Raw genomic sequence first — 22,496 nt, 5'->3', positions numbered from 1 at the left:
TTAGGCTGGAAATTGTCAATCCCATCTGGCAACCCTGGGTCCTGCCACACCAGTGTACCCTAACCATGGCGCTGGGCAGGGCAGGGCTGCGATGCTGCACAACTATCACACGATGCACTTACCTGGTTCAAAGCTTCTCAGCCGTGCCGACATGTACCCCAACGTTAACCTATTCAAGACTAAGGTACTGGGTAACTCTAACACTATCTGTGTATTGTTCAAACGTAAAGAAACGAGTAGAAATGCTATCCGGCCGGTCGCTCATCATGTTGCAAGCAAGCACATGAGTTAAACATTCCAATAATATAGGCTATTTTGGTTTGGTCGCTATGTTGGTTTCCAGTGCTGTACTGAGTGACAGATATATGTACTAGATATGGTCTCCGATTGCTGTATAGATCTAGATACAACGGTATCATGTCCCCCCCGGCTGGACACGTGAGGGCGGGGGTCCACATAAAGCATGTCAGCATGCATCGCATCATGTTTCATAACACCATGTGAAAGCACAGTGGGCTTGCCCTTTCTGAAAATAGATTATTGTCATAAAACATGAGAAAAAAAAGAATGCTGTTGCTATTCCACGGTGCCCTCTTTTTGTGAGATATGATGATATTCATACACTGAGAATTGCATTATTCCACAATCGAAATTGGTTGATTATTGCATTCTGTACATTTTGTACTCTCCCTACAGTGTGTTGTCCTGCAGGCACTACTCGCCATCCCAGGCCAGATTAGGGATCATTCAGAGAGCCAATGAGAGGTACGAGCGCTTCCTCCAGCACAGACTCCCCCGCCTCTACGTCCTGTATCAGACTTTTGTAAAAGGTAAGACCATCACAAGCGCAACCTCTGTGCCTGACTGACAACATCTCACAAACCACTCTACAGTTGTCATGTTTTATTTGTTGTTGTTGTTGGTATAGGATTATATATAATATTCTCACACTGTAATGACTGACTGTGTTTTTCAGTGCAGCACTGGAAAAAAATGAATTCTCTCTATGTTGAATCTTCCAAAAGGACCATAGCATTTAGCGGACGCCTTTGTCCAAAGTGACTTACGTTGTTTGGTACCTGTACTATGGCAATGACAATAAAGACCATTCATTCATTCATTCAAAATAAAATAGTACTGATAACAAGTGTATTATAAACTGACAGGAGGACGGGGAAGCTGTGGGAGGGACAGCATAATTATCTTGTTTGTCATATGTAACAATTTATTTTTAAAAAGAATCTTGCTCTCCGTTGAAATGCTTTTGTGCTGTAGGATGTCGACTCATTCTTCAAGATGTGAAGGACACGAGGAGGATAAGGATGAAGATGCTCACCAAAGATATTCCTCTCAAACATCTGCCTTATCGTGAGATGGAGACCCTCGTCATGGTCAGTCAGTGTGTTACTCCTCATCCCTGCCAGTCATTTCTTACAGCTTTCACATGACTGCAAGGCAAGGCAAACTTATTTCTATAGCACATATTCCTACAACTTAATGTATAGTGATTTACATGAAACAAGAGATAAGATCACAATTTAAGTGAAAAAAAAGCTGAACACAACAAAAAAGTCTTATTTCTCTGAATTGATACACATGGGGCTGACTTAAATGTCCAGTATTTTACTGCATAGTGAGCGAATGCTGCCTCACCACTTTTGGTGCTCACTTTAGGAACTGTAGCCTCCGTAGCTTGTGGGTGAGTGTCTTATGGCATTCCCATGCAAATACTTCAGAAGAGGAACCAATCAAATATGCTAACTTTTCTTTCTCTCTTTCCATCGCTTTTTCTCTTGTGTTTTCTCAGTTTCGCAAAGACATGCTCAAAGCTGTTCCCCTGTTGCTGATATCTCTGCCACCCTTTGCCGTCTTCTACGTCTTTCCCCTCATGTAAGTTGAACTGAATCAACAATTGCCAACATAATTATTAGAGGGACGACTTATCCAAACCAAACCGAAATGTTTGTGTATCGTTACACCCCTACTAAGTAAGTGAGTCATCTATCCACCCGTCATAGCAGAAAAAAGTAATCTATGCTCAGGCCTGAGGCCATTGGCAGTCGTTGTGCTAGAAGGAGGAATTTATTTTATTTGTTTTATTATGTCCCCAATCCCTCTCCTTTCGCAGGTACCTCTTTCCTCGTCAACTCCTGATTCGTCACCTGTGGACTCCTCAGCAGCAGACAGACTACCAGACGCTGTACCATAACCAGCGGTGTCAACACCGCGAGGAGATCCTGAAAGGCATCGCCTGGACGATACCCCACGTCAAAGAGTGGATCCTCCGCAGCCACCTCCTCAACCTCTGCAGCAAGGTCTCTCACTTAAACCTCCTCAACAACATCCGTTATCTTAGATCTCCACGGCGGTTGTGGCTGAGGAGGTAGAGTCGTCGTCTAATGATCGCAAGGTTGGCAGATCGGCGCCTTGCATGGTAGCTTGCCGCCATTGGTGTGTGAATGTGTGTGTGAATGGGTGAATGAGAGGCCATTGTAAAGCGCTTTGGAATAAGGCGCTGTATAAGTGCAGTCCATTTACCATTTGACTGTGTGTTTCCCAGGTCCAGAACGGGGCTCATCCTAGCGTGAATGACATCAGCGCAGTGCACGGCGTGTTCTCTGGACATCCGTTGGGGATATCAGCTATGGACTCAGGTCACATGGTGAGAGACAACCCATTTGTTTCTCTTTTTATTATTTTTTATTATCTTTTTCTTACTTTTGTGTATTGCATTTATACACAAAATGACAAGTGTTAAAGTTGTATTGTATGCTGCTGTTGTTGAGAAACATAGCAACTACAAGACAAACACAAACACTCGTGAGATTTATCAGAATAAGCCTGGATTTTCCTTTAGCGTCATTGATGGAATACCCCCCCAGGTCAGAATAAATGGATAAAAGGAAGTAAACAAGATCAAAACAAAATGGAGTCTTATTCTGGGAAGTTGTTTTGTTTTCTCTGTGTAAAATAAACACAACAAACTAACAAACTACTTCTCCACATCTACCTCTCCTCTCCTCTGGTTCCCTCTCCACATCTACCTCTCCTCTCCTCCTCTGCTTCCCTCTCCACATCTCCCTCTCCTCTCCTCCTCTGGTTCCCTCTCCACATCTACCTCTCCTCTCCTCCTCTGGTTCCCTCTCCACATCTACCTCTCCTCTCCTCCTCTGCTTCCCTCTCCACATCTACATCTCCTCTCCTCCTCTGGTCCCCTCTCTACATCTACCTCTCCTCTCCGCCTCTGGTCCCCTCTCCACATCTACCTCTCCTCTCCTCTGGTCCCCTCTCCACATCTACCTCTCCTCTCCTCCCCTCTCCACATCTACCTCTCCTCCTCTCCTCTCCTCCCCTCTCCACATCTACCTCTCCTCTCCTCTGGTCCCCTCTCTACATCTACCTCTCCTCTCCTCCTCTGGTTCCCTCTCCACATCTACCTCTCCTCCTCTGGTCCCCTCTCCACATCTACCTCTCCTCTCCTCCTCTGCTCCCCTCTCCACATCTACCTCTCCTCTCCTCCTCTGGTTCCCTCTCCACATCTACCTCTCCTCTCCTCTCCTCTCCTCCCCTCTCCACATCTACCTCTCCTCTCCTCCTCTGCTCCCCTCTCCACATCTACCTCTCCTCTCCTCCTCTGGTCCCCTCTCTACATCTACCTCTCCTCTCCTCTGCTTCCCTCTCTACATCTACCTCTCCTCTCCTCCTCTGGTTCCCTCTCCACATCTACCTCTCCTCTCCTCCTCTGGTCCCCTCTCCACATCTACCTCTCCTCCCCTCCTCTGGTCCCCTCTCCACATCTACCTCTCCTCTCCACCCCTGCTTCCGTCTCTACATCTACCTCTCCTCTCCTCCTCTGCTTCCCCTCTCCACATCTATCTCTCCTCTCCTCCTCTGGTTCCCTCTCCACATCTACCTCTCCTCTCCACATCTACCTCTCCTCTCCGCCCCTGGTCCCCTCTCCACATCTACCTCTCCTCTCCTTCTCTGGTCCCCTCTCCACATCTACCTCTCCTCTCCTCCTCTGGTTCCCTCTCCACATCTACCTCTCCTCTGGTCCTCTGGTCCCCTCTCCACATCTACCTCTCCTCTCCTCCTCTGGTTCCCTCTCCACATCTACCTCCTCCTCTCCTCTCCTCCCCTCCTCACCCAGAGGCAGCTGTGCTCCCATCTCCTCCTGACCCCCTGGCTCCCTGGGTTCCTGATCCGGCGCCGTCTGAGGTCCAAAGCCCTGGAGCTGTTCTACCTGGACCGGGCCCTGGACACCCTGGGTCAGGGCCAACTCACTGACGCAGAGATGAGACAGGTCAGTGACCCGGCGTTCACCTCAGCTTCATTTGATTTTTAATGCCATTACAAACCCTTCTCACGACTGGTACTCAAAACTTTCGGTTTGTTTAGTTTAGTTTAGTTTCGACTCGTTTTTAAAATGTTTGATTGTTCAGAGTCAGACTTGTAGAATTATGAAGTGCACTCCATGCATTTCTGAATATTCAGTGGTTCCTTGAGTTAGTTCCACAAGCTTGGAGGAGTATCTAGGTTACAATTGCTATGGTGATGTTTCAGAACATGAAAGTTTAGCTTCCAACTTCAAATTGCGTTATTCGTAAACAAAGCTCGTCAATGTTCAGACTAAACGAACCGTGCTGGAATACAGTAGCAATAACACACTCCCATTCTTTCTATCCATCCTTCCTTCCTTCCATCCATCCATCCTTCCTTCTTTCCTTCCATCCTTCCTTCTTTCCTTCCATCCTTCCTTCCTTCCATCCATCCATCCATCCATCCATCCTTCCTTCCTTCCTTCCTCCCTTCCATCCATCCTTCCTTCCTTCCTTCCTTCCATCCTTCCATCCTTCCATCCTTCCTCTCTTCTTTCCTTCCATCCTTCCTTTCTTCCTTCCTTCCCTTCTGCAGGCTTGTTACCTGCGCGGCCTCAATCCCAGCAGCCTCAGCTCTAGCCACTGTCAAGAGTGGCTCCAGCAGTGGCTCCAGCTGTCCGCACAACTTAAAGGTCAGTCACAATGTATATCTCCTTGGATTTCTGCCATGTTGAAAGCTTGGTTCACAGTGACAGTTGCCTCTCTCTCTACACTCTATTTTGATCATACAACGTCTTGGCTTTCACAATGCACCTGTTAGGTCAGTTACCATTATGTTATTTACCCTGTATTTAGATTAGATTTAGATTAGATTCAAGTGTATTGTCATTGCAGAGTACAAGTACCAGACAAAGAAATGCAGTTTAGCATCTAACCAGAGGTGCAAATAGTGATATAAACACATGATATAAGAAAACATGATATAAAAACATATAAAAAGACTGATAGTGATAGGTACAGTATGGCATGTACGGTAGTTGAGAGGTATATACAGTTATGAGCTATGTACAGTACAGTATCTACAGATGTATAAAAGAGGCTATATCAAAGAGGTATGTGCAGGTATTTGCTTAGGGACTACGGTAATAACCATTACACAGCACCTTCCTTCTGTAGAGTATAGGACTATTTGTGTGTAATGAAAACATAAATAACTCAGTGGCGACATATACTCTATATGTGTGAGACCTCAAAGGGACTCATCACTAGGCCTATATGTAAACTCAGTCCCCAAAGAGACTGAATGTCTCTCTACACTCTATTTTGATCATATGACTTCCTGGCTTTCACAGCTTATGCACCTGTGAGGTTAGTTACCATTATGTTATTTACCTCGTATCTGATTAGGGCAGAAGGAAGTGATAAGAAAAAAGGGAAGTGAAAGCCTGTTGAAGGGAGAGACCCTGTCAAACAATACATGTGTATTGTGTCTCTCCACGTCAAAAGGATGAATGTAGACTGACATCTGTGAACACATTGGGGGGGACACTATATACAACTACACATTAACATGACATTTTTATTTAATATATATATATGTTACGGTACATGTGGGAATACGGTACATGTGGGAAAACTAGGGTTAGGGTTAGACATGCCAGCATGTACCAAGTCGACGTAGCACCTAACCCTAACCCCCATATTCCCACATGTACCGTAACATATATATATTATACATCATTTTGTGTCATAATGCACAACAGAACCACTTGGACCTTAGACACTGTAGATTAAAAAAAGCACAACAAAATTATTATCTCATGCGGCAGAAAAATAATTCTACTCTTGTGTACTTGTGTAGATTGGGATGTAATAAAAAGCAATTCTGATTCTGAGATACTGTCTTTGTCTTAACGCTGTGCTTCTTCCATTTCTATGCTTTGCAGAATCAGAGGCGTCTCTACTGCTGCACAACATGATCCTGTTCTCAGTGAACTACCCCAAGCCCTGACCCTGATGGAGAAAGCACCAGGCAGCCAGTTAATTTATTCTATTTATTCAGATGTGCTGAGGTTACCCAGTACAGCGGATTAGAACTTATCGGAACTGAGAGTGAAGTCTTTTTTTTTTTTTTTACTATCTGAAACCGGTAAATTGTTGAATCGGAATGTTGAATCAGAATTCTGAATCAGAATGTTGAATCAGAATTGTTAACACTGACAATGATTTGGTGCATGGATCACTTTAGACTGTTACTGTGCTGTGTGTCTTCATCCATTCCATTTACCATATAAGTCCATGGACTACACTCACATGCACGTACATATGCACACATGCATGCACGCACACACACACACACACACACACACACACACACACACACACACACACACACACACACAAAAACTATTAATGTCTGTAGTATCATTGGAGGGTTGAAAAGGGGCATGCTTGCACATTTAAAAGGAGTCCCTTGCCAATTTGTTTGAGTTTATACCTTGATTCAAAAGCTGACACTCCCACTCACTGCCTTCTTGCCAAGGTTTCTCATTTGTGATTTAAAACTGTTGTGTTCCCCAAACGTTTTTCGTAGCATAGCGGTGGGTTCTCAAAATTATGCCAATGTAGCATAGCTGTACCTCACTCTTCCAAAATGCCAGGGTTTGTCCTGTAGTGATGACGAATTATATAAAGAAATGGTATTGGATATTGTGTGTAGTGTTAAGTGTAACTGTTTGAGTTTTTACCTCACTTGGTCAACATGGTGCATTGTAAAGAGGGGCACATCTCACTGTGGTCTGTGAGGTGACGTCATTCAATCAGGTTATTTTGTGTCAGAATACAATTTGAAGTTTACCTTCTTTTTTTTTTTGGGGGGGGGGGGGGGGTGGTGGTACTAAAAGGTGAATTTATTTGTTTCTATTTATTTTATTTATCTGTGTTGTTAGTTTGTAATCAGGAAACCATTGCAACCAAAAGGCACATGTTCATTTGTAGTTTTACCCAGTGGGGGAAAATCTAATCCCCAATCAAAGTCAAGGGAAATGTAATCATGGACCACCTGAACGAGAATAAATCATGTACATATCTGTCTGTACAATCAAGTACTGTTCGCCAGAGATCAATTCTTGGGCTATACTAGTGGAGATTTGTCATTGAGGGAGAAAATAATGTGAATTGACCCTTTACTTGACTTCCAGTGGATCTGCTCCAATATACCATTGACGTACAGCGTCTGTCTGCACCAATGCGTCTCATGAAACAACTCAATGTCCCTGTTGTACTCATACGTGACCCGGTTATAATGGGATTCGCTTGAAGTTCCTGTTTCAGTGAGGAACTGAAGGCTGAACAATGCAAACAGCTGTGCGTCGGTGTAAAGCGCTTATTGTCTTCGCGTCGCGTCCAACAGGAAAGACTGATCACATGGTCGTAAGTCATCATTCTCATTCTCCACCTTTCTTGTCAGGATAATAAACATAATTGTGTCCACGTATTTGACACAAGTGCTCCGAACAGAATAAACTAAGTCAACTTTAATTCGTGTGGGTTCATGTGGACAGACTTGGAGTAGATCCAACCGGCGAAATTGTGGTCTCTGGATTATATTCAAAAAATAAATTGCAGATTGTTCACACAGCCTAATATGCATTGACAGAAGACATATCGCGACGTTAGCATTATAAGGTTCTATCTCCATTTTTGTCAAAATGGAGTTTTTTTTACATAATTCCATTAGGTGTTTATTAATGCCTGTGTGGTGTTATTTTTAAAAATGTTGACATTTTTGAGTTAGTAATTCATAAAATACAAAGGTTCCATCTCACAAAACATAATGGAATGTAACAACTTTGACGCTCAATATCTCTGAACAGCCCTAAACGGAGATAGAACCTTATCATTCTAAGATCACAATATATGTTTATCGTACAATGACAAACATTCAGAGTTTTTACAGCTTCAAGGTATTCATATCAAACATGCAATAGTCTAAACAACTAATTAACAAACTGCCTCTAATTGACACACGCACCAGCAGTCCTGATGACACTGTCACGCCATGTTAATTAATCTGTTATCAGTGCTTCATTAAGTGTCTATTAAGGAAATTAAGCCGAATTCTATTTTGTTGTGCATTATCGCACACGATTATGTATAATATAAGCGTCTTTATTCAGTACAACTGTCATGTTAGTGTGGAGTTATTATAATCATAATATGTCTATAGTGTCAAAAGCGCTCACAGAGGTCAGTCTATATTCAACCCTTGGACGTGGAGAGACACACGTATTGTGTGATGGGATCTCTCTCCAAGCGGCTTTCGATTCCCTTTTCACTCACCACTTCCTTCTGTGGACTTGACAGTTGATATTATGCATACGTGTAAAGTATAGGACTTTTTTGTGTGTTACGAAAACGTAAATAACTCAGTGGCAACAATTGATACTCTGTGTCAGGGCTCAATGGGGCCCATTACTAGGCCCTATATGTAAGCGCAGTCCCCAAAGAGACCAAAGTCATATTACACCCAACCACGTCAGGCTGAATGTGATCCATCCACAACCACATTGAATGTCACTCACTCTGACTCACAAAGAGCAGATGTCCTAGGACCTAGCCCTTCCATAGATTGCCTTTCCCTCTTGTATTGTTTGGACTTTGGTCCACTTCCTCCATGTCGATTTTTACAGATGTCTTGGCTTTAGCCCACACTACTCGATGTTTACAACCTTCTCACAAGCTGTTTCTCCTGTCCTGTGAAGATCCCGGTGTGTGTGAGATGGAGGAGGCGTTCACAGAGCTGTACCGGGAGTTCCTGAGCCTGCGGTCGCTGTGTCTGAAGCAGGCTGCCCTGCTGCAGCAGCTCACAGAGGCTCTGAGGAGACAGCAAGGTTGCTTATCACTCTATAATATATGACATATCGTTAGCATAATTAATAGCATACTTGTCTAAGTCATGCTTCACTTGTGGTCAGCTGAGCCATCTTTGTATGTGTCAAAAATGCCCTATGTCAAAGAGATGACTTGGGCAGATAGTGATTTTGGAATGTAACAAGCATTCTGATAGGCAATAATGCACAGTGAATCAGCAGTGTTAGGAGAGTAGAGTTAGATATATATATATAGTGAGACATATAGTGACATATCTATACATATAGATATGATCAGAATGGGCCCCTGCTATCCTCTAGTACATCAGTCAATATCCAATGCATACATACATACTAGATCAGTCATACCCGCACATGTAACTAGCACAGGGTAAGTAGCCATGATATTAGGCTATTGTTGTCACACACTTATATAAGGTTGCTCTCCCCTTCATCAGGGACCACTGTTCCAGATGGAGGACTCGGAGGGGACATGTTGTCAATCACGGTCCAGTGTTCCCAGCTAGGCCCAAGGCTTCTCCTCCCTGCAGGGCCTGAACTCCAAACGGCAGTAGCGCAGAACGCTGCCGCCACACACCAACAAGGGAGGCCCGTGGTGGGAGGCCCCTCTGGGAACGCGGGCGTATTGACCTCTGACCTCCTAGCAGCCGGGGATATGGGCAGGTTACGGCTGGATCACCCAGCGACCCATCTCCTCGGCGTGGAAAGAAAAGAGGTCCTAAAAGAAAATGGGTTCTCCCAGGATCCTTTAGGAGGGTGGAACCGCACGGTGGCTCTCTCCCAGGATCCTTTAGGAGGGTGGAACAGCACGGTGGCTCTCTCTGGTGTCCCGGGGCAACCAGACGGACTGTTGAGTGATGATGCGAGGCCACACATGTTTAGGGTATGTTTCCATTTGACATTTTTACCATAATAATAATAATAATTCATTATATTTATAAAGCACTTTTCAGTGACTGACTCAAAGACGCTGACAACATGGGTACACAGAAACACGGAAATATCAAGATAACAGATAATGTGGGCACATAGAACACAGTATAGACGAACAGGCACAGGAAACAATTAACAGAGCAATGTCCAGGGGAGGGAGCGGGGTGGCAGGGTTAGGGGAGATGGTTAAGAGTAGGGAAGGTATGCGTGGGAGAAACATGTAGGTTTTGAGTTGGGATTTAAAAGAAAGTGGAGAGTGAGGGTGAGTCTCTGAGTGGCTGGGGCGGGGGAGAGAATCCCAGAGCCGGGGTGCAGCTCGTGAAAAGGCACGGTCTCCGAATCCTTTGAGTTTTCGAGGGTGGGACGGTGAGGTGAACAGTGGATGAGGATGCGATACCATACGTTTTTATCCAAAGCGACTTACAATTAGAGATTACAGGGTTAACAGTCTCCCTGGAGGAACTTAGGGCTAAGTGCCTTTACTCAAGGGCTAGGCACACTAGTGGTGGTGTTCCCAGGTGGGTGGTGATCAGCAGTCCAACTCACTACCCACTAGTCCACCAGTAATGGAGGTGAAATACAATGAGTCAGTTAAGACAGCTGGGACTTGAGTTGAGTCATCATGAGTTGAATGCAGCCAGTCATCCAATATGCTGTAATTGAAATAAGGCCATACTCATGAAAGAAATAATTGTCCTGGCACATTTTTTTGGGCCGCTACCCACACGTTGAGCTGTGTAACTCATTCCACGAATGCATGATCCTTACAGGTTGTACCTCGTTGTAAAGGTGACTAATCAGGCTTTCCAACGATATAAAATACAATACCAATTGGTATTAGTAAAGGGGAGGAAGAATCGACTGAAATAACGTTTCCAAAGTTTTTTTGAGGGGTTTATGTTGTACATAATATACACCGCTGCCTAGAATAAGCCACAGAGACAAAGCGATAGGAGAGGGTGGTCTTTGGGACAGGACGCCTTTCCACCTGTCTTCTTTTAACCTTCGCCTTCCACTAGCCACCCTCTTCCTCCCCACTACCCCCTCTCATCTCCATCTACCCCCTCTCTCATCTCCATCTACCCCCTCCCATCTCCATCTACCCCCCTCTCATCTCCATCTACCCCCTCTCATCTACATCTACCCCCTCTCTCATCTCCATCTACCCCCTCTCATCTACATCTACCCCCTCTCATCTACATCTACCCCCTCTCATCTCCATCTACCCCCCTCTCATCTCCATCTACCCCCCTCTCATCCCCATCTACCCCCCTCTCATCTACATCTACCCCCCTCTCATCTACATCTACCCCCCTCTCATCTACATCTACCCCCCTCTCATCTCCATCTACCCCCCTCTCATCTCCGTCTACCCCCCTCTCATCTACATCTACCCCCCTCTCATCTACATCTACCCCCCTCTCATCTCCATCTACCCCCCTCTCATCTCCGTCTACCCCCCTCTCATCTCCATCTCACCCCCTCTCATCTACATCTACCCCCTCTCATCTCCATCTACCCCCTCTCATCTACATCTACCCCCTCTCATCTACATCCCCACCACCTCCTTACTCCCCCCTCCTCCCCTCTCTCACCCCCTTTCTCCTCAGATAGCACTTTGAGACTTGAGTAAATGTAAAGTGCATTACATATAAAATGTATTATTATTATTATTATGCCTGGGGAGTGTAGCTTCCTCCCCACCACCTCCCTCCTCCCCCCTCCTCCCCCTCTGACCCTCTCTCATCACCACCTCCCTCCTCCCCCCTCCTCCCCCTCTGACCCTCTCTCACCCACCTTCCTCCTCAGTTGGAGTGTAGCTTCCTCCCCACCACCTCCCTCCTCCCCCTCTGACCCTCTCTCCCCCCCTTCCTCCTCAGTTGGAGTGTAGCTTCCTCCCCTCCTCCCCCCTCCTCCCCCTCTGACCCTCTCTCACCCCCTTCCTCCCCCTCTGACCCTCCTCCCCCCTCCTCCCCCTCTGACCCTCTCTCACCCTCTTCCTCCTCAGTTGCCGGCGGGGTGTGGCTCCTTCCTCGACACGGCGTTCCTGAGCCAGATGGGGGGGATGCTGATGTCAGACCTGGCGCTGCAGTCTCAGGTGTGTGAGTTCTGCCACGCAGTGTTCCCCGGCCACACCACCACCAGAGGGGAGTTCCTACGTCACCTCCACACACACGTGAATTAGGTTATTTTTTGTGTGTCTTCTGTTAGGTTAGTACAGACTATTTTCATTTGTTTGGTTTTGGTGTGTTACAGTTTGTTCTCGACTGCTTGCTTATAACATTGGTATGAAACTGAAGTTCCCATGGCCACAGCGATAACGTACATAAGCACAACAGTGACGTTTTCAGGAAAAACCAGTACAACAATATCTCATTGCGTTCACACCAAATGCAAATGTTAAGCACCTTTTTGCAAAACAGTTAACATAACTGATATAAAGTGTTTTTTTCATTGGTCAAAGTAAAAAAAGTGACCAAAACAGTTTCTTAGTCAGCATACTTCCCAAAATACACCTCTCCTGGCGAGTGACCAGGTAATTATAGCTTCTGGGTAATATGGATACATACTGTAGGTCATAGCGGTCAGTTAAGGAGGGCCCTTTAGGAGACACCTAATGATTGGCCCAGACTTGACCTATAGACTCGTGGAGCCGTTGTCATGAGTGTCATGAGTGTTTACGACCTACAGGTGTCATCCTATTTTCTCTCTGTGTACCACTATAAAGAGGAGAACGTTCTCTCAGTAATTCGCTCATTTTGTTTAGAACATTGCCTGCATGCAAGCTATTCGGTTGTTAAGTCTGACGTCAAACGTGACGTTTAGCAATTTCCGGGTCCAAACCAGAAATTCCCTGCACCAGAGTACCAGTGTACTACTAAAGCTGTAGAATGACAGTTCAATCGTTTTTTAGACTGGGATCTATTCATACAACAAGGGACACAGCACTTTCCTGTTTTTCCCATATTTGTCAGTGTCTTTGAGCCCCTCGGAAAAGCGCTATATAAATATAAGGAATTATTATTATTACTGAGGCATTTCGAAGACAGCGCCTCAGCCAACTTTGGACCCGGAAACACGTCACGACTTAACAACCGAATTGAGCCCAGATCTGCCAATTAAATCTCTCTTCAGTTTCCCATCGAGCTCAGCCCTTAATCGACGTCATTTCATCAATATCAGAAAACCAAAATCTTATCAATAACTCTACATAAGACACACCGATCAATGAGTAAGTGTTGACAGTTACTCTCATTCTAGTGTGTAGTCATCTCTACTCCATACCTTGTAACTCTCATTGCTCAACAATTCAGTTAACAATCAGCCTGTAATCAAAGAAATAACATGTGGCCTCGCAGACTGGAGACAACAGATTACTGTAAATGTTTATGTTGGCACGTTTTGTGTTCTCCAGTAATGACGTTTCTGTTACCCGCTTGATTGAATATTTTAGAGATAAATATTGATGGTTATTAGTTACTGTGTGTCATGATCAAATTAATGACGGATTTAACTTTTTCATTAGATGACAAAGGATACTGTTTTGATGTACAGCTTCTTTTGTGACACTTAAGAGTGATTTTGCAAGGGGAATGTGGTGTTTTGGCAAACGTGTTAACTGTATAGGGGAACATGTTAACTGTTTTAAAAATGTTAGAAAATCAAACTATTTCAAGACTATTTCAATGTGCTCAAGCAATCGAGAAAAACTGTAACATATACTTTCTTGGCGTTGTCATCATGCTTATTGACCTTTGAACTAATTAGCTTCTAAAAATGACAATTCTTCTTCTTCTTCTTCTTTTTCTTTCTTTTCTTTCTTTTCTTTCTTTCTTTCTTTCTTTCTTTCTTTCTTTCTTTCTATCCAAATACATCTTTTTGGAGTTGAGTATGAAAAACACGTGTGGAGCAAAACAACACCTATATATAGCACTAGAGGGCAGTAGAAGCATGTGACAGGTAACAGGATCTGTCCCATAGTCCTCCTGTTGTCATAAACAGCATATGACTTCTAGTCAGTGATAAAGAAGGAATGTTGAACATGATATTGACATTCGTACAGTAAAATGCTAATAGGCACGATTCTCTCTCTGTTGAATTTAGACATGATACATTAATCTATTCATATGTTATTTGGCTAAATAATGTTAATTTCTTTCAGCTTCATTCATCATGTCTTTTATGGTTGTCATATTTATCATTCTGATCGTTTTTGGTATCTTTTTTTACGATCTGAGCAGTAATGCAAATGCGAGCACAACTCCTCAACCAGGCAGAGAGTGTGGATATCTTTAAAAGAAAGCTTTAAAACACTTCAAAACCTTTTTAGCCTGGCTTTTAATCTAGTGTTTATCTCAACTTGCACGTTTACTCCTCCTGTTTCCTATCTCCTATTTCTTTGTTTGTATTCCTGTTTTTATTGTGTTGTATATTATCTATTTCTTATCTCCTATTTCTTTATTGTTTTATTGGGTTGTATTTTATTTACTATTGTTTTTATGTTCAGCACTTGGGAGTTGCATTCAATGTATGACTCTGGCGCTAAATAAATAAAGTTTGATTGATTCAACGTTGCTCCACAGTTGGCAGCGTCAGCTATGTTTAGTCTGCGCTGTATGGTGCTGGGGTGAGGGAGGGAGGGAGGGAGGGAGGGAGGGAGGGAGGGAGGGAAGGAGGGAGGGAGGGGAGGGGGGGGGGGGCGTTGCAGATTCACAGGGAGTGGAGTGGGTGACATCACAACTCCAGGTGAGTCATGCAAGCATAGTGTATATGGGATTAACACTCTACGGAGAGCTGAAAGGAACAAACTCTACAGAGCGGGGGTTGTGTTGATGGTGGTGGTGGTGGTGATGGTGATGACAGTGGGGGGAGAGTGGGATGTGACTGTCCAGACATGGGTGTTTTTCTGTTAGTTCTTGGAGCGGTGTTGGCAACATTTGAATGACGCAGAACCTTTCACTGTTATTATTATATATACACTCTTTTCCCCTAATTTGTCCTCCCTGCTGACAAACAGCTTTCTCAAACGGCAGGGAGAGACAAGTGCAGCGACGACAAGGGTTTTTAAACAATAAAATAACATTTATTGAGATTTAACAAAATAAATAATCTGTTGTTCAACATAACAAACTGAGGAGGTTCTCTAATGCTTGAGAGGCAAGAGGTAACACGTGAGGTACCGATTACAATGTGACGTCGTCCTGGCTATTCCCTGATTTCATTTTGGTCCAAACGTATTTTTCTATCAAACATTCAAAACCGTTAACATATGCTTCTTTGTATTACGCATTGTTCAGATATTTGAATTAATATTAATATATTTCTGCATGATGAAAATACAAGTTAATATACTCCTTATCTTTGCACTCAAGAATGTAGTGATATCACACACGCAGTATCAAAAATAAAACATTAGAAGATCATTATTCTCATTGTTACCTAGTTGCCTCAAGTAAGAGTTATGTTAATAATTGATGCTTTAAAATGATGAATTTTGGTTGTTGAAACCTTATAAAGTTAAATGAAGAAAGTTGAGTTCACCAACACATCTAATCTAGGCGTAATAGTATTAACACAGGCATATTAACATCCAAACCCACCCCCTCAAAATATAGATTGTTTAAACTGGGTGTCAGTGGGTGACTGAGCTGGACAAACGCCCTCTGAATGCTCGCCATCAAACGATAGACGCTCCAAAGAGCTGAACTATTAATCCAAGTCCTGTATCAACGGGAACGAAAACAGCACCAAAAGAGTCATGATGTCAATATTTTGCATCCATTTTTTCGGAGGCTGGGAGGATGGGAAAAGGGGATTATGTTGCTTACATCTAAAAGGAAAATGGCGAGACATGGCGTCTCTAATCAGTGTCTGACACGCCTCCCACGGGTTTCTGAGTGTTAGTGGTCCTGTGGAGGCAGGAAATCTTCTACCACAGGGTCGGGGCGGAGTTTGGATATGTACAGAGGTAAAGTTGTAGAGCCGTTGTATGTAGAAGACCTGTCTGTCACTCAACTCCAGCAGTTGCTGGAGGATACCACAGTGTTTGCAGGTTTATGATGTTTAAGTCTTAAGTCCCTCCTGAACCACACAGATTCAGATTATAACGATCATGACGACAACCCCCCCCCCCCCTTCCAACCCCCACTGCAGCCCGCCTGTCCGCCCCAAGTGTCAATGACGTAAGTACAGAAGGAAGCCTGCTCAGTTTGAGGCCCCCCCCCCCCCCCGGGGATCCGAGTTGCAGAGCTGAGAGGCAGGGTTGTAGGTGGGCTCTCACAGTCAGGATGATGAGTGGGCTCACTTCCCCCCCTGGTCCGAGTCGTCTTTGGTGCTGCCGGGGCTGCTACTCCTGCACGCTGCTACTAAGCCTTTCCTCTCTGTCTTTCCCTCAAAGTCTGAGGAGAAAGATAAAGGTCGATCACCAACCGACACTTAGACAAACACAACACATCACCTCCCCTGAACCTGAGTCAGTGCTAGGGCCAACTGTACGATGACTAAAGCATACAGGATTGGTTTTATATATATATAGAGAGAGAATACATTTTTAAATACATTTTCGATGTACATCACAGATAGTGGAAATCACCAAAATTACTTTATAAGGGCCCTCACCCAATTACCACAATACAAACATACTGGTGAATGATGTTATCGTCTCTAAGTAGCGTCCGCTACACTTTAGCATTTATATCTCTACGTTGGATTGAAATGTCAAGATCCTACAGTCTCTAGTGATAGAATCAGAGACCACTTAAGAGCTGTGATTATATACCATATAATAGAGGGAGGACGTATAAGGCAAGACAAGTCATGTTGCACTGAGTGAGAGACACAGAAAAGGAGACACAGGAAACCAGGGGTGAGTGAGAAGAACGGATGAAAAAAAAGCGATAAGCGAGGGAGACCGACGTCATAGAGAAGATGAAACACATGTAATTTTTGTTGGGTTGTTTTCCCCCCCTCCTCCTCCTCCTCTTAAGGAAAGGGAGAAAGAGAGAGAGAAGGTATAAAAAAGCCTGTGCCATTTGGCTGCCCACGGGTTTTTATTTTTGTACTCTGTCGCTTGGTGAGTCAGTGCAACGCCCCTCCAATTACATCCCACTCCTTCGCCCCCTCTCCCCATCCATCCCGCCCTCCTGCCCACACGCCTAACACACTCTGACGTAAGCTGCTGCTGGCGGGGGAGGGAGGGAGGGGGGTTTCCGACTCGGCCGCCCACACAGCACTTCCTCTGACGCCCCTTCTCGCTCTCTCTCTCTCTCCCTCCCTCTCTCTCTCTCCCTCTCTCTCTTTCTCTCTCTCTCTCTCTCTCTCTCCCTCTCTCTCTCTCCCTCTCTCTCTCTTTCTCTCTCTCTCTCTCTCTCTCTCTCAACAGTAGTTTTCAGGATCACTATGAAAATTAAAAAGGTCTTATTGAACTGCTCCACCTTTACACATCTTCCAATATAATGATAGTGATTTTCCAATGTGATAAGTGTTACCTTAACCGATTAACAGCGCAGTGCAGTGCTCAACCACACAGCAATTTAATACACTGACATTTCTCTACAGTACAGTTTTCCCCATCAAAAATTTTTAACTGAGAGCTCCCTCTTCTCCTCTTCTTCCACTTTTCCCTAAGCCTCCCTCCCTCGCAGTATCATTCTCACTCTCCCCCTCTCTCTCTCTCTCTCTCTCTCTCTCTCCTTCTTTCTAGTCTGCTCGCCCCAGTCACTGAAATTCAGCTGTCGAAGGTGGGAGGCGTTGCCGCGCAGAGCTTGTGACTCACAGGGGTTCACACTGTGAAGATCCTCTGAGCAGTTTACTAAGAGAGGGCAGCAGAACTCTGTTATCTGACTTATCAACCCGTCCCTACCTCAGTTTCCACTTATTATCTTTCCTGGGGGGGGGGGGGGGGTTAGTCGACAAAGACGATATCTTGCGAGTGTTTCGGCTACGCTCTCACTTTGGACAGGTCTCCCTTATTAAAAGAGATGTTTTAACTCTCAATTGGGATCCCCTTGTATTGTAATAGGTCAAAAAATTAAAAATAAAAATACATATGATTGTATCTGTAAGCCATTATTCAAAAAGTCACCTGTGGAATGTTTCCCCTCTGACCCTAGGCTGCTGACTTTGCCAGCGCGGTCATGTGACACCATCCTAGCCAATCGCAGCCCTTCATCCATAAGCGTTTGTTGCATGAGATGGCGACTCCAGTTGGCAGGGATGGAGGTGTCGGTGGGGGGGCGGGGGGAAGGAGATTGGTTGCACTGTGAGCCTACGTCTACAGACAGACAGGATTAGGTGTAAATGCCATTTAAGACTGACAATACAGAGATCACACCAACCTTCTCAATTACTGAATAAATGGTGTTTACATTCAGTGGGGGGAGGGGGGGGGCCCTGTGACATTTACAGAAACACATATAGAATGTCTGGGAATGAAATATGATTTAAGTGACACGGGATCAGGGACTAAATGCTTGTGTGTGTGTGTCACCAAAACAAAAATCGTTATTTTTCTTTCCATGAAAGATCTGGAGAACCGTTTTACCTTGTGTTAAACTGTCCAGGCTCTCTCCTGATAGGCTGTCGTCGTCAGCCCTCGGGTTCCCGCCCTCTGACACCTCCACCCCGTGAAGAGAAGACACACACTCTGACACAATCACCTGGGGGCACACACACAACACGTAGTCACGCATTGTGTACACATGATTGTACACACACTGCAAAATGTGACACTGACAGAAATCGATTTGCATAAGCAGTTGCAAATTCGGCTTTAGTTCCAGTACAGAAGACGTCTAGCATGTCTCCCTTTGTTTGGCTAGCGCAGCGATACATGAAAAGGACAAAATGAACATTTTCCGACTATTAATTTTTCTTTGGCATCTAGTTGGTCTCGGCAGACTTTAATCTACGCACCTCGTGTTTCACTCTCTTCTGGGATGGTAAGCTGCAGTCATCAGCGGTCGTTCTGCAGAGAGAAAAGAAAAAAGATAGAGATGTTAGAGCATTTTCCAAGCTTCCTCAGTAAACCCCTCTAGAATGCAGTTGGCCCTGTTGTTTGCTCGTTAGCGAGCGCCTGAATGTACCGTCACTGCGAGCCGATGTCGGCTAGCCAAGCCTTGAGGATAGGTGACTAACAGTCAACACATACATTATTCATTGTGTATTCAGCAGCACATGATGAGTTTGCTTTGACATGCACTTTTATTTTGTTTGGTTACGCTGGATGACTGTTTTGGTGCGGATACACTGCTGACTAGTGCTGTGATGACCTTGGGCAGGTTATGCATGCTGCATGCTGTGGGAGTTGTCAGCTTTGTTTAACGCGCCTCTGCGGCAACCGTGTATTTGGCGGAGAAAAGCAAACATGTTAGGATTTCCTCTGGTATGTTTTTGCTCTTTTGTTCCAGCCCAATACTAACACACACACACACCTGATTCAATCAAGTGCTTATTAGATTATTAGTGCAGAACACTGCTCTGGAGGTACCTAAGGTTCTTAGATTGTGAATTTGCTTCCTGCTACTCATTGCGATGTAAGTCGCTTTGGATAAAGGCGTCAGCTAAATGGCATTATGGTGGGGAGGAAATTGCTAAACGGTGGAAGTCGGTGCCCTCACCTGGCATGCTTGAGTGTGGAGGTGTAGGCGCATTCTCTCGCCACCTGCCTGGCCAATGAGAAGAGCTCCACCCTCCGCAGCAAAAGGGCATTGTCACGGATACAGAACTGGGCGGCGGCTTCGTTGATAATCAGCTGAAAGAAAAGCGATAAAATATCAGTATGATATGAACACACCCATGGCCATCATGAAAATGCCTTGACATCTGTAAGAGTTAAGATATCCTTCCCAGCTAGTGAGCTACATTTGTGACGGCAGCTGGTGAAAGGGGGAACAAGTCGGCAACCGACCAAATGTTCAGACTTTTATTCGGAACATTTTAAATAAACGTCAACGTTGTTGAAAATCAATGACACACTCGCTAGTTAAGCCAAAATATTTGTTACTAGGTAGCAGTGGAGATTACACACCGAATCCACCGCATTGCAACATTTTGGCTTGACTAGCATTGATTTTCAACAACTTTGAAATGTATTTACATCTTTCAGAATAAACGTCTGAACATTTGGATTTGGTTGCCGACTTTCGCCAGCTGCTGTCACAAATAATTTTGCCATTTAGCAGACGCTTTTATCCAAAGCGACTTACAATTACTAATTACAGGGACATTCCCCCTGGAGTAACTGAGGGCTAAGTGCCTTACCCAAGGGCACACAAGTAGTGGTGTGGCTTCAGGCGGGATTTGAACTCACAACCTTCCGATCCCAAGTCCAACTCACTACCACTAGACCACCACTACCCCACAAATGCCTTTACCTCTGTGAGTAAAGTTATCCTTCTCCAGTTAGCTTACTCATTGCATACAGGAGCTACAATTGCACTCAACACAACATTCCTCCAGTGGAGCTCATCCTCCATGAGAGAAACACAGAGCTCTTGCGCGTGGTGCGCTGATAATAATAATAATAATAATACATTTTATTTGTATGGCGCCTTTCAAAACACCCAAGGACACCTCACAGGGCAATACGCAGTAAAATACGGTCAGGTAAAAAACAGTGGAGGTGACAAGGTGTCAAACACAGTTAAAACTAAACAGAAAGAACAATAAACAGCAGAAAACAAAACAAAAGAACAACAGGAGGTGAGGTACAAGGACACAGGATACAGATATAAGTGAGTATGCCAGTGGATGGATGCCCTCCTCACCTCGTGGTGCGTGAGCTGCTTGCCCTCCCGCCTCTTGGAGTCGAAGCGGCCGTAGATGAGGCTGTACTTGCGGATCTCCTCCTCCTTGGCCGCGTCCTGGGGCGCCATCTTGAAGATGTGGCCGACCGTCTTGGCCATCTTCTTGTTCATCCTCAGCAGCGTCTTCATCTCCCCGGGGTCCGACCTGGGCAAGGTCCTCAGCAGCCTGTCCACGCTCTCCCCCACCGCCCGCGCCGTCTCCCCGTCCAGCTGGCCGCCCGGCCAGGCCGAGAGCAGGCCCGCGGGGGAGAGGGAGGAGGACGAGGCGGGGGGCGTGGACGGACCCGGGGGGCGGGAGGGAGGGAGCAGGGGCGGGCTGGGCTGCTCTTCCTCCACCCCCGACGCCGAGGCCGAGGCGCTGTTCCCGTCCGGCTCCGGGCTGAGCCAGTGGGGGTCCATGGGCGACAGTTTGTCCCGGTAGTGGGGGTCCGGGGGCTGCGGGGAGGCCTGGGAGCAGGGGCTTCTGGGACTCCCGCTGTGCAGAGGCGTGAGGCAGGCCCTGCTGTCCTCCCTCTCGCACGGGGACCCCGGCTGGCCGTTGCTCAGGGACCTCCGGGGTCCTCCCGCGGCCGTCCCGTCCCTCGAGCCCGTCCCGTCGACTTTAAACAACGGGATGCCCCCCCCGGGATGCACGTTGGCCAGCGGCTGGTTGAAGAGGGCGGGGTTGGCCGCCCAGTCGCGGAGGGCCTTCTGGAGCCGGCGCACGTGCAGCGGCTTGGTGGCCATGCCGACCAACGCCATGATCTCCAGGAATTCGTCCTCCGCGGCCTCGCAGAGCTGCTGGACGTCGTCGCCGCCCTGCTGGATGAAGGTGTCGTAGTAGGCCAGCAGGTTGGCCCTCTGCAGCACCCGGTACAGCTGCAACTCCCCTAGCGTGCGTGGCAGAGACGACATGGCACAGGGCTGGAGGGGAGAAGGAGAGAGAGAGAGAGAGAGAGAGAGAGAGAGAGAGAGAGAGAGAGAGAGAGAGAGAGAGAGAGAGAGAGAGAGAGAGAGAGAGAGAGAGAGAGAGAGAGAGAGAGAGAGAGAGAGAGAGAGAGAGAGAGAGAGAGAGAGAGAGAGAGAGAGAGAGAGAGAGAGAGAGAGAGAGAGAGAGAGAGAGAGAGAGAGAGAGAGAGAGAGAGAGAGAGAGAGAGAGAGAGAGAGAGAGAGAGGAAATTTAATCCAGGTGCATATTAACAATTTGCCGGGGACTCCATCTGGAAATTTGCTGTGTAGGCTAAAGCTGCTCTATTTACTGCTTTACTGCTGTTAATTAATGGGGACTGTCCACAAAAAATCTAAACTAATGAAGTAAACTAAACTAATGTGTAGCAGAAACCAGAATCTTTATGCAGGGTTATTAAAAAAAATATATATATATATATATTGGAAGGAATATATTATATTATGAGGAATACTAGATGAAAGCCTATACATATATATGAAATATGAAATACTGTATATATTTATATATATTTATTTATTTAAATATATAGCTGAGTGAAAATAGATATACAGTTGCCTAATCGTGATGTGTTCTATGGTAAATCGATTCTGCTGATGCA

The 22,496-nt window shown here is 45.5% G+C and overlaps 3 protein-coding genes across 3 annotated transcripts; 2 read left to right on the top strand and 1 right to left on the bottom strand.

Annotated features, from left to right (window-relative positions):
* Positions 1 to 417: 417 nt before the first annotated feature.
* LOC308173490 (LETM1 domain-containing protein 1-like) lies at positions 418 to 6,330 on the top strand (the record flags this gene model as incomplete). The annotated part of the gene is made up of 9 exons (XM_080548521.1): positions 418 to 500; positions 697 to 830; positions 1,276 to 1,391; positions 1,808 to 1,890; positions 2,129 to 2,315; positions 2,561 to 2,662; positions 4,151 to 4,303; positions 4,915 to 5,011; positions 6,266 to 6,330. The coding sequence occupies 9 exons, from the start codon at positions 418 to 420 to the stop codon at positions 6,328 to 6,330; spliced, it is 1,020 nt and encodes a 339-aa protein (XP_080404647.1).
* A 1,411-nt stretch (positions 6,331 to 7,741) lies between these two features.
* LOC308173237 (uncharacterized protein) lies at positions 7,742 to 12,643 on the top strand. The gene is made up of 4 exons (XM_080548234.1): positions 7,742 to 7,751; positions 9,083 to 9,211; positions 9,649 to 10,094; positions 12,153 to 12,643. The coding sequence occupies exons 2-4, from the start codon at positions 9,100 to 9,102 to the stop codon at positions 12,327 to 12,329; spliced, it is 735 nt and encodes a 244-aa protein (XP_080404360.1). The 5' UTR covers positions 7,742 to 7,751; positions 9,083 to 9,099; the 3' UTR covers positions 12,330 to 12,643.
* A 3,801-nt stretch (positions 12,644 to 16,444) lies between these two features.
* On the bottom strand, positions 16,445 to 21,843 carry nab2 (NGFI-A binding protein 2 (EGR1 binding protein 2); the record flags this gene model as incomplete). The annotated part of the gene is made up of 6 exons (XM_080548200.1): positions 16,445 to 16,542; positions 18,228 to 18,416; positions 18,687 to 18,801; positions 19,058 to 19,109; positions 19,762 to 19,895; positions 20,911 to 21,843. 6 exons carry the CDS (start codon positions 21,841 to 21,843, stop codon positions 16,445 to 16,447), a joined length of 1,521 nt encoding a protein of 506 aa, XP_080404326.1.
* Positions 21,844 to 22,496: the final 653 nt, after the last annotated feature.

The sequence above is a fragment of the Nansenia antarctica genome (assembly GCF_963989245.1).
Source record: "Nansenia antarctica genome assembly, chromosome: 18".
Taxonomy (NCBI): domain Eukaryota; kingdom Metazoa; phylum Chordata; class Actinopteri; order Argentiniformes; family Microstomatidae; genus Nansenia; species Nansenia antarctica.
Note: the sequence above shows the minus strand (reverse complement) of the source record. Positions and strands in the feature narration are given on the sequence as shown.